Source organism: Rissa tridactyla, chromosome 1 (genome assembly GCF_028500815.1).
Source record: "Rissa tridactyla isolate bRisTri1 chromosome 1, bRisTri1.patW.cur.20221130, whole genome shotgun sequence".
NCBI classification, from domain to species: domain Eukaryota; kingdom Metazoa; phylum Chordata; class Aves; order Charadriiformes; family Laridae; genus Rissa; species Rissa tridactyla.
The window spans coordinates 176,012,620-176,037,744 of NC_071466.1; the positions used below are offsets into that span (position 1 = coordinate 176,012,620).

A 25,125-nucleotide genomic window follows, 5' to 3' on the forward strand; every position below is an offset into this window, starting at 1 on the left:
AACAAAAAAAACCCCATTCCCCTAGGGTTCTTCACATTTGAAGCAGATTTCATGGAAATTTAACTCAATTTCAGGAATATAATTGAACTAACAATCTGTTCTCTCAGACAGGATGTCCCCTGCTCGATATTATGCAGGGCTGGACAGATGCCAAAGCAGATTTGAATGTACCTCAAAGTGCTGGTGAAAAATGACTGAGTTTTTCTAAAAGCAAGATGTGTGTGCTGAATAGGTCAGGCAGCAGCACTGCAGATGATGCTAGTCTTCCCTTCCATTTAACCTACCAGGATTCAAATACGCTGGAATTGTAAACAACGAGAAAACACAGCAAAGAGCGTGTAAACAAGAAAAGCCAAAGTGCTCGTGCTGCAAACGCTCTGCAGAAAGCAAACCTGTAGGCAAGTGCACAGCAATGGAACGCTTGGGGACCGTGCTCTTTGCTGAAGTACGATGCCAACAGTGCCAAAATTTGTTTTCTAAAATCAGGGTATGGCTTAGGTTATTCAGGTTCAGGGTCTCCTATCCATGGAAAGCAATTAAAACTAAAGAGGAAGTAATGGAATGATTTGGAGCAGCTATATAGATTAAAAAAAGAGTATTAATTTGCTTTATCCAGAGATAGAAAGTAAAAAAAAAACACAACAGCAACCATCACATGGCAAGAAAATGAGAATAGACTTAAATGAGAATCATCAAAGCATGTTTGTCGCTGGATTTGCAATAAAACAAAGTACTTTTTTTGTTGTTTGGGTTCCCAAGGAAACACACTGTAGGTAATCATTCTGTCTTCTTTGTGCGCAAGTACCAGCCTGCCCCTTTTCCGTACCTTTTTAGTATATTGGCCAGTGTCAATCAAACATGGCAGGATCACAGGCCTCTCAAGGATATTAAATTCCTACAAGCTTTGTGAAAGTAGGCAGCCAGGTGGAATAGAGAGAGCTTACTAAATATCCCTATATGAGGTGAAAGCTGCAACGTGGCCTCACCTCTTATTACACACCAGAAAATACATGTGTGAAAGAGATATTATGGATGTTCAAACTGTAGAAAAAAATTTCAACTGCAGTACTTTATTAGACATCAGAATACCCAGTCACACTCCAAAATTTAAAGGAAATCATGCCTTATAATTCGACTGCTCGCAGAACTATATTTCAAATTACTAGAGGACTACGGTTGGCCTTGGGCTTTTGTCAACTCTTAATGCAATGGAACATTTCATCAGTGCAAAACCTACCTCAAGGTTGAAAAGCTATCAAGTCCATATCCCCTGCTACCTCATGGAATCTGAAGCTGAGGACCGTAATATCTAGATACTACAGCAATTGGTATTTTATAATATCGTAGACACGTTAGTTACACAAAGGAAGGTGTGCACTGGTGTACGTGGAAGATGTGCTTGTCTGAATAATTTCATTTACAAAACATAAATGATTTTTTATGGTGTGGATTCTCTTATACTACTCCATTTTGTTCTGAGAAGAATTCAAACCCTGATCAAAAAGATACAATCCATGCCCAGATTAGACAAAAGCAACATCTATTTCATACTTGAGTCTATTTCTTGACTAATTCAGGTCAAAAAACTTGATCAGCTTAGGAAATCACTCGCTCTGCCGCAGGGTCTACCAGACACAGACAGCAGCTCAGCAGATGGAAAGACTGTTCTTGTCAAGTGCTGGTTTCCTGACCAGAAGCCAGACAGCAGCTTCCTGAAGTAGATGTTCCTCAGCAATGGGGCACTATGGATAGTCTCTGGGAATGGCTGAGCCAGTTCCCAACTTCCACTGTTCAGGAAGGAGCTTGTTCTGACACCCTTTAAGCTTGCTTAGCCCCAGTGAAAGTGACTTGGAATGACAACAGCAGAAACCTCTCCCAGAAACACCTTTCCTCCCCCAGCTTTCCAGATCCAGGTCCCAAATACCTTATTTGTAAAGTAACACGCACTTCTTTTTAATTAAACATTCCCCCCTCTATTTTTTTTATCCATGAGGGAGCAGCCTGAATTAACTAAGCTCCTGACCAGCTGAAACAATTTGCAGCACAAGAGTTGCTGATGCTGTCACATCCTTACATAAGCATTTCTTCAAATCCCACACAGCCAGGGCTCCTGAACTTAAAAAGCCCGTTATGTTGCATGCTCTCATAATCACTACTTTTAGCATCCCTCAAATGTTGACAAGCATGTGATGGTTTGCTGATAGGAAGCAACCGATATAGCCGAGTATTCCAACTCATCTTCTTGGAACTTACTGCAGAAACTCATCCCCTTACAACAACGTTGTAATGAGACTGGCCCTGGAGCCAGCTGTACTGCAAGGATCTCCAGAGAGGCTCAAACAGAATTTAAGATGCTTTCTCACTGCGGCTCGATCAGGACATTACCGTATTCTCTTCACTGAAAAGGTGGATTTAACCCGCAGATCTGTATATGTAAAGTGTTCTGTGATACCACCGTGAATCTGAAGAAAAGAGGTCCCACGAATTGGGCTTGATAGCCGAGATTTATCAGAACCCCTTACTTCTCTGACCTGAAGCAATTCCTGCAGAGATGCTGCTGAGCTGCAGACATTACATTTGGATCCCCAAATCCTTGTGTGTCACTACTTAATGGACAGGAATTAAAAGTTGGTTCTGTCTACTATTAGATCATGCACAGTTTTATAACATATATCTGTATCTTTATTTGGTTTCTGACAAACTCAAATCTGAGAGAGATTATGTTGTGACAAAGCTCACAATATAGAGCTTAAAAATCCTCCTTTCTGCCTTCATAAAAAAAGTAGAAAACAGCCGAGCTTTGCAGTGGGTGGGACTCTATATGACAAATTTTCTTTTAGGCATGTTTTGCAAGAAAACTTTTAGACATTACCCATTGCACGTTGGTCAATTGTGCTACACAACATTTGAATTTTGCAGTCAAAAAAAGAAGTTTATGTTTGTTGGCACACATACTGGACAGATGCTATGTGATCTGTGCTTCATTTGTATCTTTCCTTAATGAGAGTTATATATTTTACTATTCAATAATTATTACATTAATACCTAATGTGATGGGATGCAGCAAGAAATCCCTGCACATAAATTATTTTGATTTAAAGAGAGTAAAAAGTGTTGCTATTTGTAAACTTGAAGACAGCTCAGCAGAAATGAAAGGAATTCATATGGGGAATGAGCAATAGCATATTCATCAAGAAGACAGAAAAAAGATAGCTTAATAAACAAAAGAGGAAGAAAATCTTAATTTCATCCTGTGGACTAAAGTCACTGCACTAACAACCATAAAATGTCAGGAGATGTTCCCCCCATATTACCAGTTTTACTCTTGCATTATGTTGGTGACAGGTGCATCAGTTGAGAGAAACACATCCGGCACCATCTTATCAACAAGTCTGGTATAATGGAGGAAAAAACCCTCAGTTTTTAGCTTAAAACCAACCATATTGATAAGGGATAAATAATGTAGATACTTCACTATACCTAACCTCTTCTTTCCCTTCAATACATCTGAAATTTTCACAGAAGTGACACTTAAACCTTACAAAAATATGCCTGAAGAGCTCAGTTATTCAGTTTATTACAAAATAGATGTAAGGATGCCTTAATGATGATACAGAGGACCCACATGAAGACACCTGCTGTGTCGACTTTCATGGCTTATAAACAAAAGCACAAGAAATGGCAGTTAGGAGTTAAACCCATGTAAATTCTCACCTCCACCACACATGAACCTCTTTACAGGAGAAAAGTGGTGTTTCTGGGCTTTGCTTTTCCACCTTGTTGGCAGGTAACTTTCAGTTAATCAAACCCCGTGTCTGACTCGACTAGAACAAGGTGGCTCTAAGGCAGCGTGGCCTGTGCTGGCGGGAAGAAACAGGGCCCAAATGCTGGCTCTTCTACCTCATCCATGGGATCATGGAAGGAAAGTGAGGGATAAAAATATTTGAAGAGAATCCCATTGATATTCATGTAGCTCTCCTGGGACCCACAAAAGGCACAACGAGAATAACTGAATGTTGGTACCTCAATCTCAATCAGCAACAAGATTATATTTCTCTCCTGTTACCTCGAGAAGGGTAATAGGACCTTTTTGGGGAACTGCATCAGTGGAAGAGAGGGCAGGACTCGACTTCCACCTTCAGTTAGAAAGGTTTTGGAAAATAAATGTTGGACGTGGAAATTGGAAAACTTCTTTTCCATTTTTGTTGAATGATAAGCATCTCGCAGCTGCTGATAGAGAGCTTCACTTGCCAAATGCGTGAACAGATTTGAACAACCCTCACCCATAAAGCATATACGTAAAGTAATGATACCGACAGAGAACTAGAAACACCTGTTTCCCTGTCTCTTTCCTTACACTGAGCTATACACTTTTTCTGTCATCACAGATCTATTTTCAGCACAGTGTACTAGAGGAGACGTGCAGTTCCCTTCTCCCTGCTCCCTTCAGGGATAATTCAGGATCAGGATCAAGGGTCTAATTTCGTTAAATGTTTTTCTGTTGAGATGTGCACAGAAGGGAGTTACACGTTGGAAACAGAGTCAGGAGGCCTATAAGAAGTAACCACATAAAGATCTAGCAGAAACTAATCATCTTTCTTGCCCACATGGCATTAAAGAAAGAAAAAAGGCATGTGGGTTTGAAAGTAATGTATAAACTTAAATTTAAAGTTGCTTCTATTTCTTCAAAGAGTCTCACAAACTTCATCCAACTTCAACTGTGTAACAGTGCTAATAAAGTACTCATTGTTCTGGCTTAAAAACCTGTATGACTTTACACAGTCCTGAAAAGGAAATGTCCTCGGTTGTACTTGCCTTACTTTCTGTGAACACTTAAGCACTGATCTAAACTGTATTTATAAAGATGAAAAAAGACATTTTCTTGTTGAGTTCATATTTTAATTTTTTTCTTCAAACCCATTAAAAGAAAAGACATAGGCTGCACATTTCAGAGAGTAAAAATAAATTAAAGTTACTCGTAAGAGAACTGACTAATTTCCCGAAGGACTCCAGAATCTATCTACAGTATTTCTACATCCATTTTACAGCCACTCGCATTGCTATGAAATTCTTATAGAGCTTGAAAACCTAAAATGTTAACCATCTCATTTTCATATAAGTAATTAACACACACATCTTCACACTTGCTTTGGGACTGCATAACCAAATAAAAACATACTATAATTTAATCAGGAAGAAGCACGCATAAAATGCAAAATGCATTATTTAGGATGTGGCTATTCAAACACAAGAATGAGAAGTCTTCCTGCTCTCTGTTTTGGGGAAAGGAGGGTGGGAGAAAATCAACAGCAATGCCAGAAAATTATGACTATTGGTTGTCAGACTCCACACAGCTGGGTGCTGACCTCCTGTACCCTTGGCCAGCGTGTATGATTAAGGAAACGTACATATACAATAAGCTTTCTTTCTTTTCTGAAATCAAGAAGCTGTTCAAACACCTCCTGAGCCCGGGCGCTTTCTCAGCACAGCGTTTGTCCTAAGGTTTCTCAGAGCCATGCCTACAGGTTTTGTCCAACTTCACTGGTAATCAGCAGGCACAATCTCTTTTCCCTCATTTTAAGCACAGGAGGGAAAAAAGGGCAGAACAATTTGACTCTGCTTCTTTGTAGGAATTGCCACATTTGATGGTTCATCTAATACAATATTTTATTGTGTGCAATAGCCTGTAGCCTATGATTCAGTGGAAATTGTGTACTCACTCCAAAATGGACAATTACCTGACAGATTCCTCATAAGACTCTCCAAAATGCCCTGGAATATCAGTTTATGTACCCTTTAACGTGGCTTCTGTGGTGAATACATTATAATTTGGAATACACTCTGATTTTGGAATTGACTTCTTCAGGTTTGATGTCAAAGGCTTGAGTTGGGATTAGAAGAAACAACTCCCTAAAACCTTATTTACCCATTGAAAGAGGACCATTTCAGACAAGTCCATCCCTCGTCCCCCCCGCGGAGTCTTAGGGAAGGTGTCACCAACAGGAAAGTTCTTCTGGGCAGGAGAGAAAGAATTTAACATGACGGAGATTTGGTGACCGATCCCATCACCACTGTAGGAGCCCACAGTGAGTTTTCTGTGATGCTGTGAGAGTGCTCTGCAAGCCAGAGAGAGGTGTATTGCTGCAGCCATCTACTGTTGGAAGTTCTGCCAGCGTATTGCAGTAGAGATACTGAGATAGTAGATGCTGTAGAAATCCTCACAGTAAGTAGAGATCTGAAAATATTTGTTGGTACTGATCCCTGTTGGATTCTTTAGGATTAGGCTAGTTGCAAATGCAGCCATTGTGGTGGCGGCGTTTGTTGTTTATTTTACTTTTCTCTTTTAATAAGGCTGTTTTCTTTTCCCTTAATATTCACTGAGTTATGCTTACAATATGGCTTATAGCAAGGCCACGGCACTAATGGCGTATTTCTCTTGCCATAATATTGCAATTTTGTTTGCCAGCTTTTAAGGTTTCTTATGTTTTAATGAAGTTATTAAAGTGAATGCTCTGACTGCATAATTCATGAGCATTCACTCTGTCTTCAAAGAGCTGGTCTCTAAACAACTTTTAATTTTTCAATTCTTTTCTAAGACATCCAACCAGCCTTTTGAATTTGAATGCAATATTTAAAATAAATGTCTAATTGTAGAAAACTAGCTTTATTTCTCCTATAATACCATTTGGTCCCCAGAGATGGTTCTGATTCATAGTATTTGCTTGGCAGATACAAAGAGGTGCTGTGTATTTTCTATTTATAACTCATAAATATTGAGATTAGCTTTTACCCATAATGGACTGGATTATGAGCCGCTTTCTTTTCATGGCTGTATCTGCAGGTTTCTGCAGAAGGAAGAGCACACGGAGCCAATGACAATCTTCTCTTTGCAGTTCTTCCTAAGCATTAATTTGGCATACATAGGTACAGTTTAGGGTCTGCTATAATATTTGCTACTTGGCAACAGTTCCTAAGGCAATACCTGAGCCCATGCCAGCTAGGGCATCTCCTCCCCATTGAAATTCTGTGTCTGACTGGGGGGAGTGGTGAGAGGCAGCAATGCTGAGGAGATAAGGGAGCATTGCTTGCTACTAGGATACATTCCTGGTAATTAGATTCACTAAAAGCTAAGCATACTAAAACAGCACACAGAGAATGAAAGCACATTAGCTTTCAAAGATTTTTAGAAGGAACAAACCATACTGAAATTAATCCTGAAACGATGTTAAGGCTTACACTTATTATCATCTACTAAGAGATGACTTTTTGATACAAAACAGTATTTCGTCAGTAATACATACAGCTGCTGAAGTTCTTAAAAATAAAACAAAAGGCATTTAAGCCGAAAGGCTTGGGTAGCTAAACACCTATAACAACAGTCTGTCTAGGTGCCAGCCCCAGCCTCTTCTGAAGGTTCAGAGGCAAAATGCTTTTTAATGTATTCAGGTAATTTATTTCAACGATTGGCTTGGTCAAAGCAGGGAAAGCTGCTGCAAGTTGAAATGGAAGATTTTATTTCATGTTAGGAACAAAAATGAATACAAATGGAGGGTATGACTAAATACATGGAAATCTATAGAACTGCCTGCATAAAAATGTATCAATATTGGGAATCTTCCTATGTAGAAAAAGCAGCACCATATTTATTGCACAGACCATATTTATCTGCTAGTCAGACATGCTCAGGGTTAAACAACCATTTTTTTTCTTTAGAAACTAAGTAAAAACTACAAATACAAAACAAGATAAAAATGAATTTAGATAGAAGTTTTATACTCATTTAAAACTGTATGTGAAATCACTACCCCTTTGATTTAAACAACTATCTCTTAGGGAAACTGCAGAGTTTCCTGGGCAGGTCCTGCCCTCTTTCTGGAGCAGCAGGGATTGTAAACCTGAATAAAGTATCATAATTCACAGACAACCCTTGTGAATTGAACGGCACTGCTGAGCTGCATTGTGCCCTTAGTGAGGAATTAGTCAGACTATGTCTCCATGGCCTGTTTGGAGAGATTAAACTGCAAACTGGTTTTGAAATCTTCCAATTTTGCAAATAATCTAAATGAAATTAAAAAAACCCAACACCACAGTGACTTGGGAGTCTAAGTTCATAGAATCATAGTTCCCTTGATTTGCTGTAAGACCAAAGCTTCTAAGTCTCATAGACATTTTGGGTGAAGGATACCTATAAAGCCATGTAACCCGAGTTTACCAAATTCAGACAAATAAAAATAATCTCTTCATAGCTTACATTCCTACATATCACCTGCCAGATGTCAGCCTCATTAAAAATGCATTTGAATATAATTTAAATAATTAAAATGCCATTTTAAAACATGCATAATTGTTTGCCAGAGGCCCTTGCTCACCAGAAGTAATAGTTTCCACTTGTTGTGGTGACTTGATGAGCTCGGGATGAACAGTTCCAGTGTTTGAGCCAAGGTTTGCCTTAGTCACAGCCTGATGTTGCAATTAAGTTTAAGACCTGGGAGTTTATTGCTCAGATGGGTGATCTGGTTTTGTTACAAGGAGTCTAATGAATTTGATGATTAGTCTGTTTTCTTTTATTGTCTGTTTCTGAAGTAATTTGTGCTTGGCTTTTGACTGCTAATAAAATTTATGGGAAAGTTCAAAACGCTGGAGATAAAGGCTTTTTTTTCCTTTTTTTTTTTTTTTTTTTTTTTTGCAACTGTAGTAACCATTAAATGGGAAATATTATGCCGATAAGCAGGATTAAAGTTTTCGCCAGTAGAATTTCACCCCGTAGAAATGCTAGGAAAGGTAGTACTTTCAATCTACTTTGATTGGTCTTTTGCTTTTGATAGGTATGTTCTTAACTGGGCTCTATATTTGCAAAACGTAAAATACACTTGTTGAAAATCAAGCATGTTTTTAAGTCCAATTGACCACAATTATGAATGCATTCCAGTTTTCAGTAAATTACTAAATAGAAGGGCAGAAGACTACTGAACCACAGTGGCTGGTTCTGTATATTGTGACTAAAGATAACATAAATGCTAAAGCTCTCCACATCGTTGAGGTACAAAGGCATAGCAGATATTTACTAGCAGCAGTAATACTCAAGATGTGGAGAGAAGCAGCCAGAGGGAAACTTCAAGGTGGCCCGCCGCTGTGCTGCAAATGCTTGGCGGGGCTATGTCAGACCTCCTGCAGGAGCAGGGTCTTGCTCCTCCTTTCTGCAAAGCAGATAAACTCCACGGAGAGGCATAAAGGCTGGATGCAAGAGACAGCAGAACCCTTTCCAAATGTCTGTCTGCTGCTCTTCCAGCACCTTCTCCAAAATAGGAGAGAATAACAAAGACACATTCTAAACTCAAAACCCTGATACTTTTTGCCTGTTTTTGAAAAATTTCTAAGATTCTTTTTTCCCCATCTGTGTCAACCGCATAATTTTCACCTCTTGCTAATGGCTTTCCCTTGGTGACAGTAAGTGCTGTTGAGTACATAGGTAACATTCGGTTTGAGATCACATTTGATTGTTAACGTTTTCCCACCTCCACTGCAATGCAAAACTTTCAGTTTTGCAAAACGAAAAGCCATTTTATTATCTAGAGAAAATAACAAAACTAGTGGGGAAAGCACTCTCTAATTGAGACAAAATCCTGCCACCTTCGTTACCACTTAGCAGTACTACAGTACTTTGAGAGTAGGTATTATTTAGTGTGAATAATGACAACAGAATCTCAGCTTGATTTCAAAAGTTATTTCTGCATAATTTATTCAAAAGATAAATTCCCTAATGAAAGATACTGGATCCACTTTAAACCAACATTATTTCATCTATAATTACTGCCTCAGGAACACCGTACTAACTGCCATTTATCACTGTCAGTGACTTTTGAATTCCTGCTACAACCATGGTATCCCATTGGGTTTGTTTGTCTCCAAGAGAACATGATGTTTCTGGTTTGGCATGGCCCTAAAAAGGAGAACAAAACCTGTCATCCCCTAGAAATATATTTAAATGTCCTCTATGTGCTTCAGCATGAAGAGGAAAGTAAGCCCATTCATCTCTCCTTGTTGTTATTTCCAACACAATGCATTATATTTTCCATCTGAAGTTTGTAGAAGGTCTTCAGTTCATTAGTGCTTTCCCTGCCCCTTTCTTTCTTTTCTTATGAGCTGAGTACCCACTATCCGTCACATTTCTTGCAAAGCTTGGAAAAGAATACAGATGCTCTGGCTCTTAGAGCTAAACTTCAGTCAAAAACCCCCATACTTCCTCCTGATGACAATCTAATCTTTCCTTAGGAAACAATTAGGAAGTAAATGTGCTTAAGAACATTAATTTGCAATTGGTTTAGCATGAGCATTAGAGAAACTATTAGTCATGTGTCCTGATCCAGTGTCCATTTTAGACAAGAAAAAGTTAGACTTCATTCAGGTAATGACTACAGCAATATTTTGATGTCTTTTACTTTAGTATGGTTGTTGCTGTGCAGTGGAAGACCTTAGAAGCAAATAAAATAAAAAAAAGGTAACTGGTTACTGATAAGAGACTCTGTTTCCCATCAGTTTGTGAAGGTCCTCCTCTTATTGTTCATCAAAAGTGGTAAATAAAACCTTCAGGCTTGCTTTAGGCAGGTCCCCATTTCCCTGTGTATCTTGGATATGAATCTTACCTTGTGCTAAGTTTATACAAAAATAAAGCAAAATACTTTTTTCTTGTCATTTGCTAATTCAAAATCAGCAATTACATCATCTGTGTGTTAGTGACAGCTATAAAAGTTTTCCGTTCTAGAGCTGCATATCCTCATTCTCAATGGTTGGTAGAAACTGTCTCTTACAGAGAAGGTATATAAAATAAAATTCTCCTGGGAAGACCTCTCCTTATAAAGCATCTTGTTATTTAATTTGGTCTCAGCTAATTGGCAATTTAGACAGTAATTTGTGTCCAAGAATTCCAGACACAGAAGAGAACAGAAGCCTACACGGAGCTCCACCAGGTCGCTGGGACAGAGCCGTACCACAGAGACACAGCCCTGATGCCATGTGTGCCCACCGCACCCTCCCTTAGCCATGGCATACATCATCTCACTCGCGGCGTGTACAGCTTTACGACGAGGAAAGACTACGAGGACTGTTTATGGGTACTGAGCATGTTGGAGAGATCAACCTCCCTGACCGCCACAAGCACAAGACTGTCATTTCGATTGCCGGTGTACACGCAAACGCAGGGCACTCCCAACCCCGCGCGTGGGAGCAATAACACCTGAGCCCTTCAAATGCGGAAACAATTATCCCAGCACCCCAACCAGCCGTCAGCACGGTGACCTGCGGTGAGTTCCCCTATTATGTATTACCAGTAACATTGCAGGGAAATGCTCACGTTTTGTGAGATTAAACGGACAATAGGGATTGTAGTCAGATTTTTTTTTTTCCTCTTGCCTGAATAGTGTTTATTTATCTCCAGGCAACAGGAGAAGCAAAGTACAGAGAGCTTGCACTGTCATCTGTTTAACTCTTCAGACCTTGTCTTGAAGTGGAACGCAATGTATAATGAAATTCCTTTTTTTAAGCTAGAATGAGTTCTGATATACTCAGACATGCCCTAACTTTCAGAAAACACAAACTGCATTTTTCAGATAGTGAACAAGAGCCCTTACCTTCTCAACCAAGAGACCTCCAACAGAAAATGAGTTGATTTTCTGCCTCTACAAGCCTGCAAAATCTACAAGCAGATTTTCATGCACCTACCTGATAGTCCACCGACATCCATCTTCTTCAGGTTCTTTGCCTCCAGGATGACGACAGTCAGTTTGCCAGCAGTAGGCACATAACGGAGGGAGAAGCAGATATCACCCAGTTTTTCTTGCTGTGAAAGCAAACAAGGCGTGGTGTTATATTTCAATCATTTTTTGTACCTTTTAAAAAAGTAATTTTGAAAGCCCCACGGAAAATTAATAGGATTATATCTCAAGTTCCTCCTGTTAAACAAAACATTCAAATGAACAATATGAGACATCTGCCACGAGTTGCCCAGCTTAAACCCTTGATAACCTCAGGTCTGGTGCAGCAACTGGAGTCCACAGCAACTATCTTGTATGGAGCCAAATGACAAGATATGTGCTGGCTGCAAAGGAAGTTTCAGCTTCTGCAAAGGAAGTTCAGCATTTCACCTGACAGCCACGGTCCCACCAATACTGTTTGCCCTTTAAACCAAGTCATGACTGGGCTTTATGTCCAGGTTGTGTTTCAGTGGAAATCAATTAACGCAACTACCAGACTGTTTTCCGTGAAACACTAACATGGGCGTTTCTCACCACAGTTTGTCGCAAAACCAGAAAGTATAAAAACCACAATGCACAAAACATTCAGCATAAAGAAAGACTTGTCTCCTATCTGACAGGGGGGGGAAGAAAAAAAAAAGAAAAAAGGAAGATACAGGCTGGGAAAGCTCACTGTGTTTCCCTCCTCACATCAAGAACGATTGGAAGAATATTTGGTTTTGCCTTCAGCCTTGCAGCCCGCCATCTGGGATCCTGCCAAATGCAACCTTTTGCAATTCATCGCTTAATAACCTTCCTAACCATCCTGGCAAAGAGGGAAAGGCTGAATTATGTTCAGAATTACAAGAAATTTGTTTTAAAAGAAGCAGTAATAGATTTGAACTTGCAGATACGAGAGAGAGAGAGAGAGAGAGAGAAAAGAGCGGGGTGCCGCTCGGAAATGATCACTAGGATGATTTGAGTTGCTTTCCTCCTTCCTTTCAGGCACAATGGTGTCTCTCGGGGAGTAACAAAGTCGCTTTAGAGACAAAAAGAATCAGGTTACACTGCACAGTCCAATAAAGCATTTCAGGTAGCAGTGTTTCTCTTTCAGAGACAGTAGTACTTAGGGCACATGTCTGTTTCCACAATTTATTCTGGCAGTAGAGTATAAAGCACATTTCTATCAAGATATGCCTCTTTGGTTCCAGTGTTTTCTTCAAATAAATTGTAAGGTTGGTTGTTTAAAAGTTTTGAAGGTGTATCCAAGCTTTTTGTTAAGAGACTAGGTAATTTTTGCAGGAATTGTGCACCATACTGCAAATGCTAAAAGAACACGGCAATTTACCAGGTTCCAAGAGCCAAGGGGGAAGAGACAAAGTCAGAACCTGGGGGAACTCTACTGAGAGCAAGTGCTCACATATTCATGGATGTAGTGGGTATTTCCTAGAGAAAAGACAGCCCGCGTTCTAAGGACTTTACCATGTGAAAGGAATCAAAACGTTCCTTTCCAACTGGGAGCTCAAGCTTCCAGGCCATTTAAAAGAAACTGAACTTAATTTGTTAAGCCAAGTTTTCAGCATGAGTGGCAGCTCTTGTCTCAATAGCTCTTACACACTATTACTTTTTATCCAGGTTTGGATAAGCATCTGCAGTATATCCATCTCAAGGAGGCATGCCAGATACTCCGCTATACTTCAGAGTTTGCATCTTCCTCCCTTACCAAAAGGTGCGTGGGCTTGTCTCAGAAGACTTCCTTGGGAATGCGGGATTCGGCTTATGTTGGTCCCAACAAAGGACTGGATCAGTATATTATTAAGAATGGCATCATGCAGTTATTGTTCCTTTTAATTTTCAAAAACTTGGAGACTGCAATAATAATGCAATACCTATAAAGGGACAGACTCTGAGTTGATTATTACAAGTTGGGAACAAGACTCAGGGTTTGTAATAGATAGTTCCCCGCAAAACATCAGCTCAGTGATCACCAGTGGTCAGAAAGCACACACAACAAACACAAAGTTATATGTAATTAGGAAATACTCACAGAGAACACAACAAAATAGCACATGATGTTAAATGTACACATCACACACAAAAATCCCATTAGAATGCACACATGCCAGTAGCTTGAAAATTTAGGCTGTCCTCCCCAGCTCAAAAAGGATATGGTACAACTGGGAAAGATTCCGAGAAAAGCAGCAGGAATGATCAAAGGTATGACATGGTCTCTACAGAAGGAACAGCTAAGTCGATTAGGACTCTTCAGGCTGGAAAGAGGTATCTTAGAGACCTTGACGTGACCCAGGAGGGCTATAATCATGTTATAATCTTGCTCAAAAGAAGAGATCCTAATATCAGAAAATTTACATTTTTAACTCATATCGAGAATAACCATGGACTGCGCTGCTGTGGAAGGACTTACTGTTCCTTCCTGTCTGCATATACTGTTAATAAATCCCAGCATAGATTCTGATCATGGAAATACGGATTTCAGCCATGCAACCTACATAGCTCATTCTCAGCTCTACCTGAGCCTGCAACGGCACAGTGACAGCAAAACATGCTCCTGTTCCCCTGACATTTGGTTTTAGAAGTCCATATGGGCTAGGCTAACAGTGAAGTTGACCTATCACTTGCAGCTTGTTCAGAATGGAAGAAATCAATTGCTTATTGATTTGTGTTATCATGATCACAGCTCACCCAGCCACCCAGTCTTCTCTGCCGTCGCTGTTCTATCATATGGTAGACTTGGTTTACATTAGCCTGGTTACACGGGGCTCTGAATAAGACTGAAACAGGGTATATTTGAAAGCTCATTTTAGTTCCCCATCTTAGAGACCTTTGTACTCATGTTATCACCCAACGTTCAACCCCCAGATTCACTAGGCAGAGCTTTGCTTGTAGCAACACAGTAACTTGTATTCCCTTGTATTGCTCAGAAATGAACCTCATTGACAGACTGTCTAAACACCTATTTCTGGAAGGTACTTTTAAATCAATACCATGCTTCTCATTGTTCTTTTGATTGGCTTTAAACTGAAAGAGGGAATATTTAGACTAGATATTAAGAAGAAATTCTTTACTGTGAGGGTGGTGAGGCACTGGAACAGGTTGCTCAGAGAGGTGGTGGATGCCCCATCCCTGGAGGTGTTCAAGGCCAGGCTGGATGGGGCTTTGAGCAGCCTGGTCTAGTGGGAGGTGTCCCTGCCCATGGCAGGGGGGTTGGAACTAGATGATCTTTAAGGTCCCTTCCAACCTGAACCATTCTATGATTTTTTTTTTTTTTTTTAGTTTTTGTTTGGTTTTTTGTACTTGCGTTGAGACTAGAGTGTGCTTAGTAAGTATAAAACTGTGTTAGGATTGCTGTTTCTAATCTGAGTGCTTCAGCAGAGGTTGGAGGAGGTACTTTACAAATATAATTATTGCCACGGAGACCATCACCTCTCACCAGCCTTTCTCCATCTGTAATCATGTTATACTTCTGTGCAAATATCACAATTGTCTACACAGAAGAGTAATTTTATGAGAGCGTTTAATGCATTTTTAGCCTCTTTTAATGTGATATTAGCTGCAGGAAGCACAGAGAAGAGCCAGCACCATGTAAACAGGCAGTTTTCCATAGATCACCAGCAAGCCATGGGAAATGGCAGCAGATAATGGGCTCATTCCAGGGAATAACATGAAGAAAAAGCATAGGTACCTTTTTAAATGCTTACAGAATCATGTTTAATAATGTTTTGTTGTTATTAAATCTGGTATTAAATTCTTCAATATTTCTTGTACTTTTAACATTGTCTCTTTGCATGATTGACACGAGTTTTCTATTCCTAAACTGTTTTTTTTTTTTTTGTAATTTTAAAAATATTTGTCAGGCAAAATACTTCAAGTGGCAGCACTGCAATGAAGTAACAAAAAGTAATCACTAGAGGTGTGGTTTGCAGGAGATAATTATAAACCCCTGCAGGGCTATGAGGTACAGATGAGTGCTTCTGGTATGGTGATTATCTCATGGAGGTGCCTTATTGTTATTATGAATTTCTTTCAGCCCTATGTATAAATAATTTATGTTAGTAAATTACTTTGATCTCTGATGGAAACTCTAAGTTAGTGTTAGAAACTTCCAACTGTTCATAGACATTAACCTATTCATGTATAATGCCTGAACACCAATCAAAAGACTCCCTCCATCTAAGCAACTTCATAACTTCATTACATTTAAAGAGGATGCAATGGAGCAGAACATAAATGACACAGACAGCGCTGGTAACACTTCTTCAGCTTAGAAAAGGCTATTTGATGTCCTGTTAAGAACCTGGACTTTTTAGAGACAACTCTAAGTGGCTGCTGCATGTCTCATGTTTCTTCTTGTATTTGTCAGTAGTCATTTTTGCCTTGACAGTACACTCTCCTAATGAGCTACAGAGAAAAATGCTATTTATGCATATTACTCTCATTTGCACTGCAGACTCTCTAACAGCGATATCTATCTTCTTAATATAAACATCCTCCACGTTTTTGTGGAAGATATTATGAGAAAGTTGATGCTTGCAGCTCTCTTGGTAAAACAATACCAAAATAATGAGCCACAGCACCATATGCTTTTTCCTAATTGGATCTAAGACTCAAAAATAGTCAGTAGAGGAAGGATACAAGCACAGTGAGGTGGGTTTCCAACTTCAATACCTGGGTTTGATTGTGGATATTTGCATAAGCCAGAGAGAAACACAACAGGATATGGTTTGTGGGTGAAGACCCAAAATACAATCTTCCACAAATCACATTTTCAATAGAAGCTCATACTGTTCACTGTACAGTTTTTGCACCAATCCAAGTCTTTTAAAACTCCGTGGAGAAAACAGGAACAGCATAAAGGTGGGACATAAGCTAAATTAGTCTTTCAAATTCAGGAAACCTGGGTAAACTGAAATGACAGAATCTCTAATCCTAATTCCCACATCCACGGGTTTCAGACAGTTTTGAGGCCATCGTATTCTGCCTGCACATGGAGATCTCAAATCCAACAAAATCCTTTTCTTGTCATGTAAACCATGAATACACTAAGCCGCTAAGGTGTCACAATAATACCAGTAACAGAATCACATGGATGCAGAAATGGATGATGTGGATTGGCCACAACTTCAGTTAAGCCACCATAGCAAGTGGGCAGAATTTGCAACTCATACACATATCCGGGATCTACAACTGGGAAAATACTGCTCCTCCACACCCCCCAGTATAAATTTGGATCATACTGGGAAAAGGAAATAGTGGTTTGTTGAGCTCTCCCTTTTTCTTTAAACCTTAAATTGTATTGCCGCAGCAGCTGTCCTTAACTTTACCAGTTTCAAAGGCACTGAATTTTTTATAAATACAACGCTGAAGAACAAAGCGGAAAATTTCAAACCAGCAATAGGTACAATCAGGAAAGAAAGAATCTTTTTCTCTTATGCTTGCAAATCAGGGACCAGATGACCCCGCAATATTCAAGACGATTCTGTCACAATTAGGCAAAGGAGTGGGAAGTGAGCAAGAAGCTCTTAAAACTCGGTTTGCATAGATAGGCTAGAAATAACTGGTGCAGCAGGGAAAGATAAAGGAGAACCGGAAAGAGAATGAAAAGCTGAAGCTAACGCATCAGCCCATTATGATAACACTTTTGGAGCCAATCACATGAATATGGATGCACACCAAGTACCACTGTACCCCAAAGTCTATGAACTACTTTTGGGATAAAGTACTGAGAGCAAATAGGAGAGGCAGAGTTCTCCCTTGCCTTTTCAGCCACAAGGCTGATTACAGAAGTAGCTATTTGAGACTTGCAAAGTGTTAACTATAAACCCAGTCAATATAAACTTAAGGACTTTAACAACTAAACCATTAATCTGACAAGTAGAGTAATTCCTTTGCTGTCTAAAAGAATTTCATGCCCATGAGCGGAGCAGCCACGCTGTTATACAGCCAGCAGTAAATAGGTGCTAAATGCCTCTGGAGGGAAGGAAGAACCTTCTTCATGACCATACCCACTGCACTTCTGAAGAAAATATTTTAAAACAATAAAATATGAACAGACAATGCCCTGCAGCATGTTTCCTTATTCAGGGATCAGTCTATATTTGCAGGAATAACCCACTTGTCTTAGAAACTGGAAGTACACAGTGTCGCTGATCAAAAGCCTCTCCTGTTTGCTTTTACTAACATTATTTCAGAAGTGTCTTCATAGGTCATACGCTCTTCAAACGTTCAAACTTGGCCATAAAAGGAAGCTCCTGTTAATGTAGTGTCCAGTTACAAGCCACATAACAAGTAAATTAAGCAGCAAGGCAAAGTGAAATAGGTTACAGCAGGAGATCTCTGATGAAACAGAGGGTTCTCGAGGCAAAGATCCAGAGGGCTCCTTTTGGATGCTGTAAAAAAGGGATTAGCAGTGACAACAGGCTAAAGAAGAGACAGAAAGGAGACTGATGCTAGGTGAACAGAGAACAGAAATAGAAGCAAAGGTTCATGAGGTAAGTTTTAAAAGGGAGAAGTTTTAGGGCAGACAGGGAACAATCTTTCAAATGAAGTGAATTTATTAAAGGCATCAGGAGGTGGTATCTGTAGGGATACAGTCGTGGTATAAAGTAGGGGTGAGGAAGAGCCAAAGGAAATGGTTTAATTGCATGTTCCTTTTGACTGATTTTCCTACTACAGTCCTACTCTGACTCCTTTGTGATCCAACTTCTATATGCCAGCACTACTTTTTACCTTTGCTTAAAGTGAACAGACCTGGCAGGATTTTTCTGTGGAAATAAAATCTACTTTTTTTTTTTTTCTTTCTTCCCACCCCCCCTCAACAGCACTACTCAGCATAGAAATTCTTCACAAATCCCTGTCTTCTTATTGAAATATATACATAGAAAGGTAGTAGATTGCATTTCTTTTAACTGCCCTAATTATGTCATATTCTCCAACATAATGGTGAATTGGACTTAAAAGCAAGTTGGGCAATAATTTGAACCAGACAATGTTATTAAAAAATTAACAGTCAGGTTTTGTCAGCTTCCTCCTTTTAGTCCTCTTCATTACATTTTTAACTGTTTAGAGAAAGCACTTCTATTACTCCTTTCTAAAAAGCGGAGGAAATCGACAGAGAAAACACTGTTATTATTAGTAGAAAATGACACTTCATGGTCATCAGTTTAAAAGCATTACAATCAGCTGCCTCCTGCAAAATGAGAAACGCTGTGGCTGAAGGCACTTGACATCAAAGATTAGCAGAAACACACTCTTTGATTTCCAAACAAGAGACCATCCTACCAAACATACAGAGTTCTTAATTAAACAAGAAGAAACTGATTTTCTTAAGTAAATGAGAAAAGGAGGAATGAATTTAAAGAAACTTATATATGCCCGAACATCATAGCCCAGTTTTCTGTAACTCTTTGCCTATCCACTGATTCTTGCAGCTGGCTGCTCTGCTTTAATGATTGAATCTCGTTCTGTTTTGCCACTTAGCTTCTCCTCAGCTCCTGCCTGATCATATTTCTAAATGTCACTCACGTCTATGCAGGCCAGTGCACAAAACAAAATTAATTTAACTGAATGGCACATTAATATTATTACTTTTGACAGCATGGAAAACTTATTAACTATAGCATGTCACAAGGCTAGTCTTCTAGTGAGTAGTCGAAGTACAACATTGAAAGGAAATGTAATACATTTGAAAGATTTTTTTTTTTTTGGCTTATCAGACACTGTGAGAAGTCAAATCACAAAGCTTTTCCATAATTATTAGGATATTATATGTGCATTGCAGTCACTTTACATAAAATGCTTGTCCTCCTGAGACAGGGTACTGGAAGGCACGGTACAGTACCCTTGCTTGATTTGAAAACATCTCTTGCGGTAAGTATGGACACCTTAATGCTTAGTTAAGGTCGTTTCTACTACGAAGAGCATCTTAGTTTCCAAAAGCAACTGACTCCGAAACTTCAGTTTATGGACTGAAACTACAGCACACATCTGAAAATATACAGGAAATCAGTATACAGCAGAGAACTGTAATTAAGAATCAAATCAATTACTGTTTTCTTACTTGTAAGATGTACCACTGGATGTGGGAGTGTATTAAAAACTTGGCATGAACAGAGCCCTTGAAAAAATGATCATACATTATCGATTAACGAAAGACAACAAACAGATTAAACAAACCAGTAGATGGGAATGAGTGGCATGATGGAATGAGTAATCCTCTATGGCTGCTGGTACATTCTGCTGAAATTCCACAGCCCCAGGGAAAGACTATCAATCAGGTGAATTCAGTGCCTCCATTACTGAAGCTATACAGTATATTTCTATTTGATCTGCAAGAACTACAAAGAGAAATTCAGTAGAAATTGTGAATTGCCTCCATAGCCAGCTATCTTCTTCCCTTTCCTCTGTAACAAACCACCAAGACAAAATGACCTTGCACCTTGTACCAGTCCCAGCTACATTATAAATAAATGGTTCCTTTTGCAATGACACTAACACAGCCTGGTTCACTCAACTCCTGTGGATATATGTCCTCCTTTCTCTCATCTCTTGCTTGCTGTAATACCAGTTCAGCTTTCATGTTCCTCCATAAAATCCCCCAGCACTACCTCCAGCTCCCTTTCATGACCCCAATCACAAACCCCACACGACAGAGCAGCCTCCTCCAAAATCTCCTAAATTGGCAATTAGACAAGAGGCAGTACAGGATGTCATTGTTTTAAAACTAGGGGCTTGCTCGTTAGCTAGCAGGAGGCCGAACAGAACACGTGAGGAGCTGGCATAAACTCAAGAGTTTCCCTGAACAGGACAATAATCCAAGTATCTATCCTCTTTAAGGCATTACTTTCCATTGAATTTACAGGAGCCTTCTTACCACGCTCTCCAGCTTCCAGGACAGCATGCAACACAGTTCTGTGCCAAAACAAGCCTGTGCCTTTTTTTTTTTTTTTTTTCCAGAAAAAGAAAACTCAGGCATAGAGACAGGACCCCCACTGCACTGCAACCACAGTGGTGACCCGGAAAGGGCTACAGACCAGGGGACTGCGCAGCAAGCTGAAAAGGAACTAGATTTGCTAATGGGAAAACCACAGGCAGCTGATGTAAGTTAACAGCTGACAGGTGAAGTCTTATCACGAGACAGTTCTCCACCTGTAATTTATCAAGATGAAGAAGACCTTCCTTCAGGTCTTTTCACCCAAGTCAATGTCATCTTTTATTTCCATCCACTGCTTCTGTGCTACAAGCGCAGGCAAGATTTGAAATCACTTTCTATATTGTTGCTCTTTGTTTGCAAAGTTTTCTTCCATTGTCCTCTTTTACTAAGAGGTTCGTGGTTCAAGAATGAGTTCCATCTAACTAGTGCTATGTATTCAAATCTATTGACTTACCCTTTCCAGGCTTACATCCACGTCTTAAGCTAAGCGTTCAAAAATACGTATTTATGAAACTACTGAAACAGATTCAAGTTTTTTGGATAAATACATACAGGCAAAAACCTTGTTTATTACTCCACTTCCCCTGGCTATTTCACTTTGAAAAACTCTCTTAACACATTCTTTAGGAAGACAAGACAGCTCGTCAAAGGTCATCATAGCAATCAGTACCACACGCTGAATTTCATTAATCTCTTCAGTAAGAAGAAAGAGGTCACTGCAGTCATCTATAAAAATCTAGGAAAGAAGACTGTACTTATCATGAGATCTCTGGCTCAATGATGTTCATTTTTAATAAATCTTAGACCACAAGGGAAATTCCAGAGGACTGGAGCAGTGCTAATGTTATGCCCATCTTACTCAAAAAAGGCCAAATGGGATGAAGGCGGTATCTATCAGCCATTTGCCTTTTATCAAATCCAGATGAAACAAAGGAAGAACTCATAAGAGTTTGCATTAATGATGGCTTAAAGGATATGGAATATAATGAATGTGAAGTCGCATGGTTTTATGGAAAATAGGGCCTTTCAACTAAAACTAGATTCATTCTCTGATAAGATTGTAAATTTGTTTGATGAAGGAAACATGCAAAAAAGTTGGTTTTTTTTCTGTTCAAGGTCTACTGACATTTTTACAGATGTGGAAGACATTTCTGCTGATAAAGCAAGCAGGTGATACAATAATTAACATAATGGTAAATAGTAATGCAACAGGTTGGTCACAGAGAAAGTGCTAAATCACGTAGCTGTAACCAGTCACACGGAGTACATTTTCATGCAGCCAAAAGCAAAAATTCTACATCCTAAGACAAAGAACTCAAGATTATTTCTAAGTATCTACTGAATCAAGAAATACATCTTACAAGGCAGTGCCTCCTGCTGAGGACTTACTTAGGGTCATAAGCTACAGACCATGAACTGCTAGTGTAATCCTGGGCAAAACACTCAACAGCAGAAGTGAGCAGAAGCAGCTGGTGACTTTGCCTGTCCAGCAAGGATATCAAGTGTCCTGCACACAGTTCTTGCGTACATATTTTTTTTTAAGATGCTGAAAGCTACAAAAAAAGGTAAAAAGTCACAACTCCTATTGGAAAAATGGAGAAAAAGCCTGATTGTGAGAAACATAAAAGATGAATTTTTGCAGCTTTCTGAGAAGAGGATTGGAAGTGTCTTGATTACAGTGCATAAGTACTGTAGAGAAATGGAAGCATCACGTATTAAATGGCTTGAACCTACTGAAGAAGGGCACAACAACAATCAATGACTTGGAGTAGAATCCAGTAACATCCAAATAACAAATAAAGTACACCTTTTAACAGAGAGAGAGAGAAACTGCTGAAGCTATGAGAGATGTGTTATTTTCTCCATTTACTGATGTCCTAAAATCAGTAACTTGCAAAATCTTTGGGTTTGAAGACCCTTACACGAGTTTTCCAGTAGAGGCGTGAAGCTGCTTATAATGAACGCTGGCCTACTGTCAGCAGCACTCTCTTTGTAACCTTTGTCAGTAAGGTCTCATGCAGAACATTCCAGTAAAATTTGTACAAAATTCTGCTTAGATGATACTAAAATGTGTCATGGGAGACACGGTTTTGGTGAACTTCACTAAAAACACAATGCTGAAAGTCAGTATGCCATGAGGATATCCGAGCTTTCAAAGTTCGCAGTCTTTAGCCATGCAGCCGGGACAAAATGCCATGGGCTGAGAATCAGAGGGTTTCTAGCTTCTTGCTCCAAAACCAAGCAAGGTCTAACTTTCAAGCTTGCAAGGGCGCTTTCCTGTGCCACCTTCCTCCCAACTTGGCACTGGGGGAGCACCATCTCCTGGATGCTACCTGTTTCCTAGCTTGAATTTGATTATATGAGGTTCTTTTCTTTAAAATGTTCCTTGAAGATCTAGGAGTCCTCCAGATTTAGGGCAGACAACCTCACCTCATTTAGAAGGAATTAGTAGTATTTCTAAACAAAACAAAGGTTTTTGAAATGGGAGCTTTTTCTGTAGGAAGAAAATTTTCATGTCGGCTAGTCTAGGCTCAATGCAAATAAACCGGACCAGATCTAAAGACTTGTCATCCTCAGTGAGTTGTAAGAGCCCATATTGTAGTGCCTTCTGGCAATAAACCCAAGGAATCCATGAACAGGTGGGCTAAAAAGTTTAAGGAGCATATCCCAGTTTTTATACACAAGATATTCACAGCTTTGTATGTAGTGATTGTGCTTGAGGCTGATTAACAGCTAGTTTTCATGATAGGGAGCATATAAAAAGGGAAGTTTCAGAGCCTTAAATTCTTACATAATGTGACCGGTGTTTGTGCTTGGAGGAACTTATGCCAACTGTAGAACTCTACAGCTGAAATCCAAGCAGGAAGCCAATATTCTCAAGTCATTCTGGAACATAGGATTGCTGCGGTAAATGCAGTAGAGCTTAGTTAAAATCTGTTCTCATTTACAATTATCATATATCAGAAAATATTACTTTTTGGACGTTATGTTTTTAATAGTAAAAGCCGCAACTTTCAATACAGTAAATGTGCATAGATTTTCCTTTAGGCTGATGGATAAAACTAAAAGCATACAGTTCTCCATTAAGAAATCAACTAATAGTTTAGTATCAGAGACAGATATCCTGAAGAAATTATCATGTTTTTAAGAGATTTTAAATGATTTAGTATTTTAAAGAGTATGTAGAAAAGTATGATTCTATATCTAGAGAAACATCACCATTTGCTGTATCAAATTGCAATGAGGCAAATTGGTCCTCATTGTAAAAAAAATGAGGATGGGGAAGCATGCGCATATTTGGATGGCACATGAAGTTACAGATGGGGTTTTTTGGAGGGCTTTGATGTATATTTAAGAGTGACAGGGATGAAAATCTACTATGACAAGAAAGAAATCATGGGTTATGGTGATGTGCTGTGGAAGAACTGCAGCTCTAACGCTGTGTCACAGAATTGTAATAGTTGTACCTATTTTCCGTGCAATAAGTACAAGCAAAAAAATTAATTCAAATGACCCACATCTCCTGGAAAACTTGCCTGCTCTAAAACATCACAGAAAACTAATGTTCGGCCTGACTGATTAATGTGAAAGTCTGACTGAATAAAAACACTTTCAGCATAATCTGCTGCTATCTAATTCCGTGCTGGGCATCAACAGACAGGGGATGTCAGCTGCAGACCTCAGGGCACTCACATGAAAATAAGCTGCTGCCTGTTTTGAAGCCTGAGCTCCGCTCATTGACAGAGATCCTCCTGTTAATTTTCACAGTTACTGAAGAAGATACAGAAAAACAAAGGTAAAATAACTAGATTCTGAAGATTACCAGAAGCAATTTAAGTAGCATCTAAAATTGGTTAAGGATCTAATGGGAAGCTCAGGCGCTGTCTGCCCACTGCCATCCATACCGCTGAGAAGCTGCAGTGCCATGTTCTATGCCGGTGGCATCAAAAGCAAGTTATAAACCCCACACAATGGTAATCATCTAGGGAATGACTTAGGTTAGAATTTTATGGCAAGGCCCCTATCTAAGAAGAAGAGATTTGAACTCAAGGTCAGCCACAAGTGGCAAAAGGCACTAGAAAAGGGTTCCCAAATTTAGTTGCCATTATCAGTGACAGTGGAAGCAGCAATAACTTCTAATTCTGTTCTCTTGTAGGTGAATGCATCCAGCCGATCAAGCAGCAATAACATACCACTTTGAACTTTTTCTCACTGCTAGTTTGGAAATTCCTGCCTTTGGCACTATTTCTATAATTGTAATTGCAGACATGATGCTCAAGGAAAATGTCTTGGCCTCTGGATTCTGTTTCAATTATTTCTTGTTATGTAGTGCTTGGCCAGCAAGAGGCACATACAGACAATATCTGGGTTCAAATAGGAGATCAGAAATGAATTTCACCTGCGCACTGATGATTGTAGCGCCAAGTGAGTTGTGTTCTGCTCAAA

The 25,125-nt window shown here is 39.4% G+C and overlaps 1 protein-coding gene across 1 annotated transcript in view; it reads right to left on the reverse strand.

The window, feature by feature from the left end:
- Positions 1–25,125, reverse strand: part of SYT1 (synaptotagmin 1) — a 358,040-nt gene that overhangs the window by 40,105 nt on the left and 292,810 nt on the right. Inside the window, exon 8 of the mRNA XM_054211854.1 lies at positions 11,719–11,836. Within this exon, the coding sequence (XP_054067829.1) occupies positions 11,719–11,836 (118 nt within the window). The remainder of the gene's footprint in view (positions 1–11,718; positions 11,837–25,125) is intronic.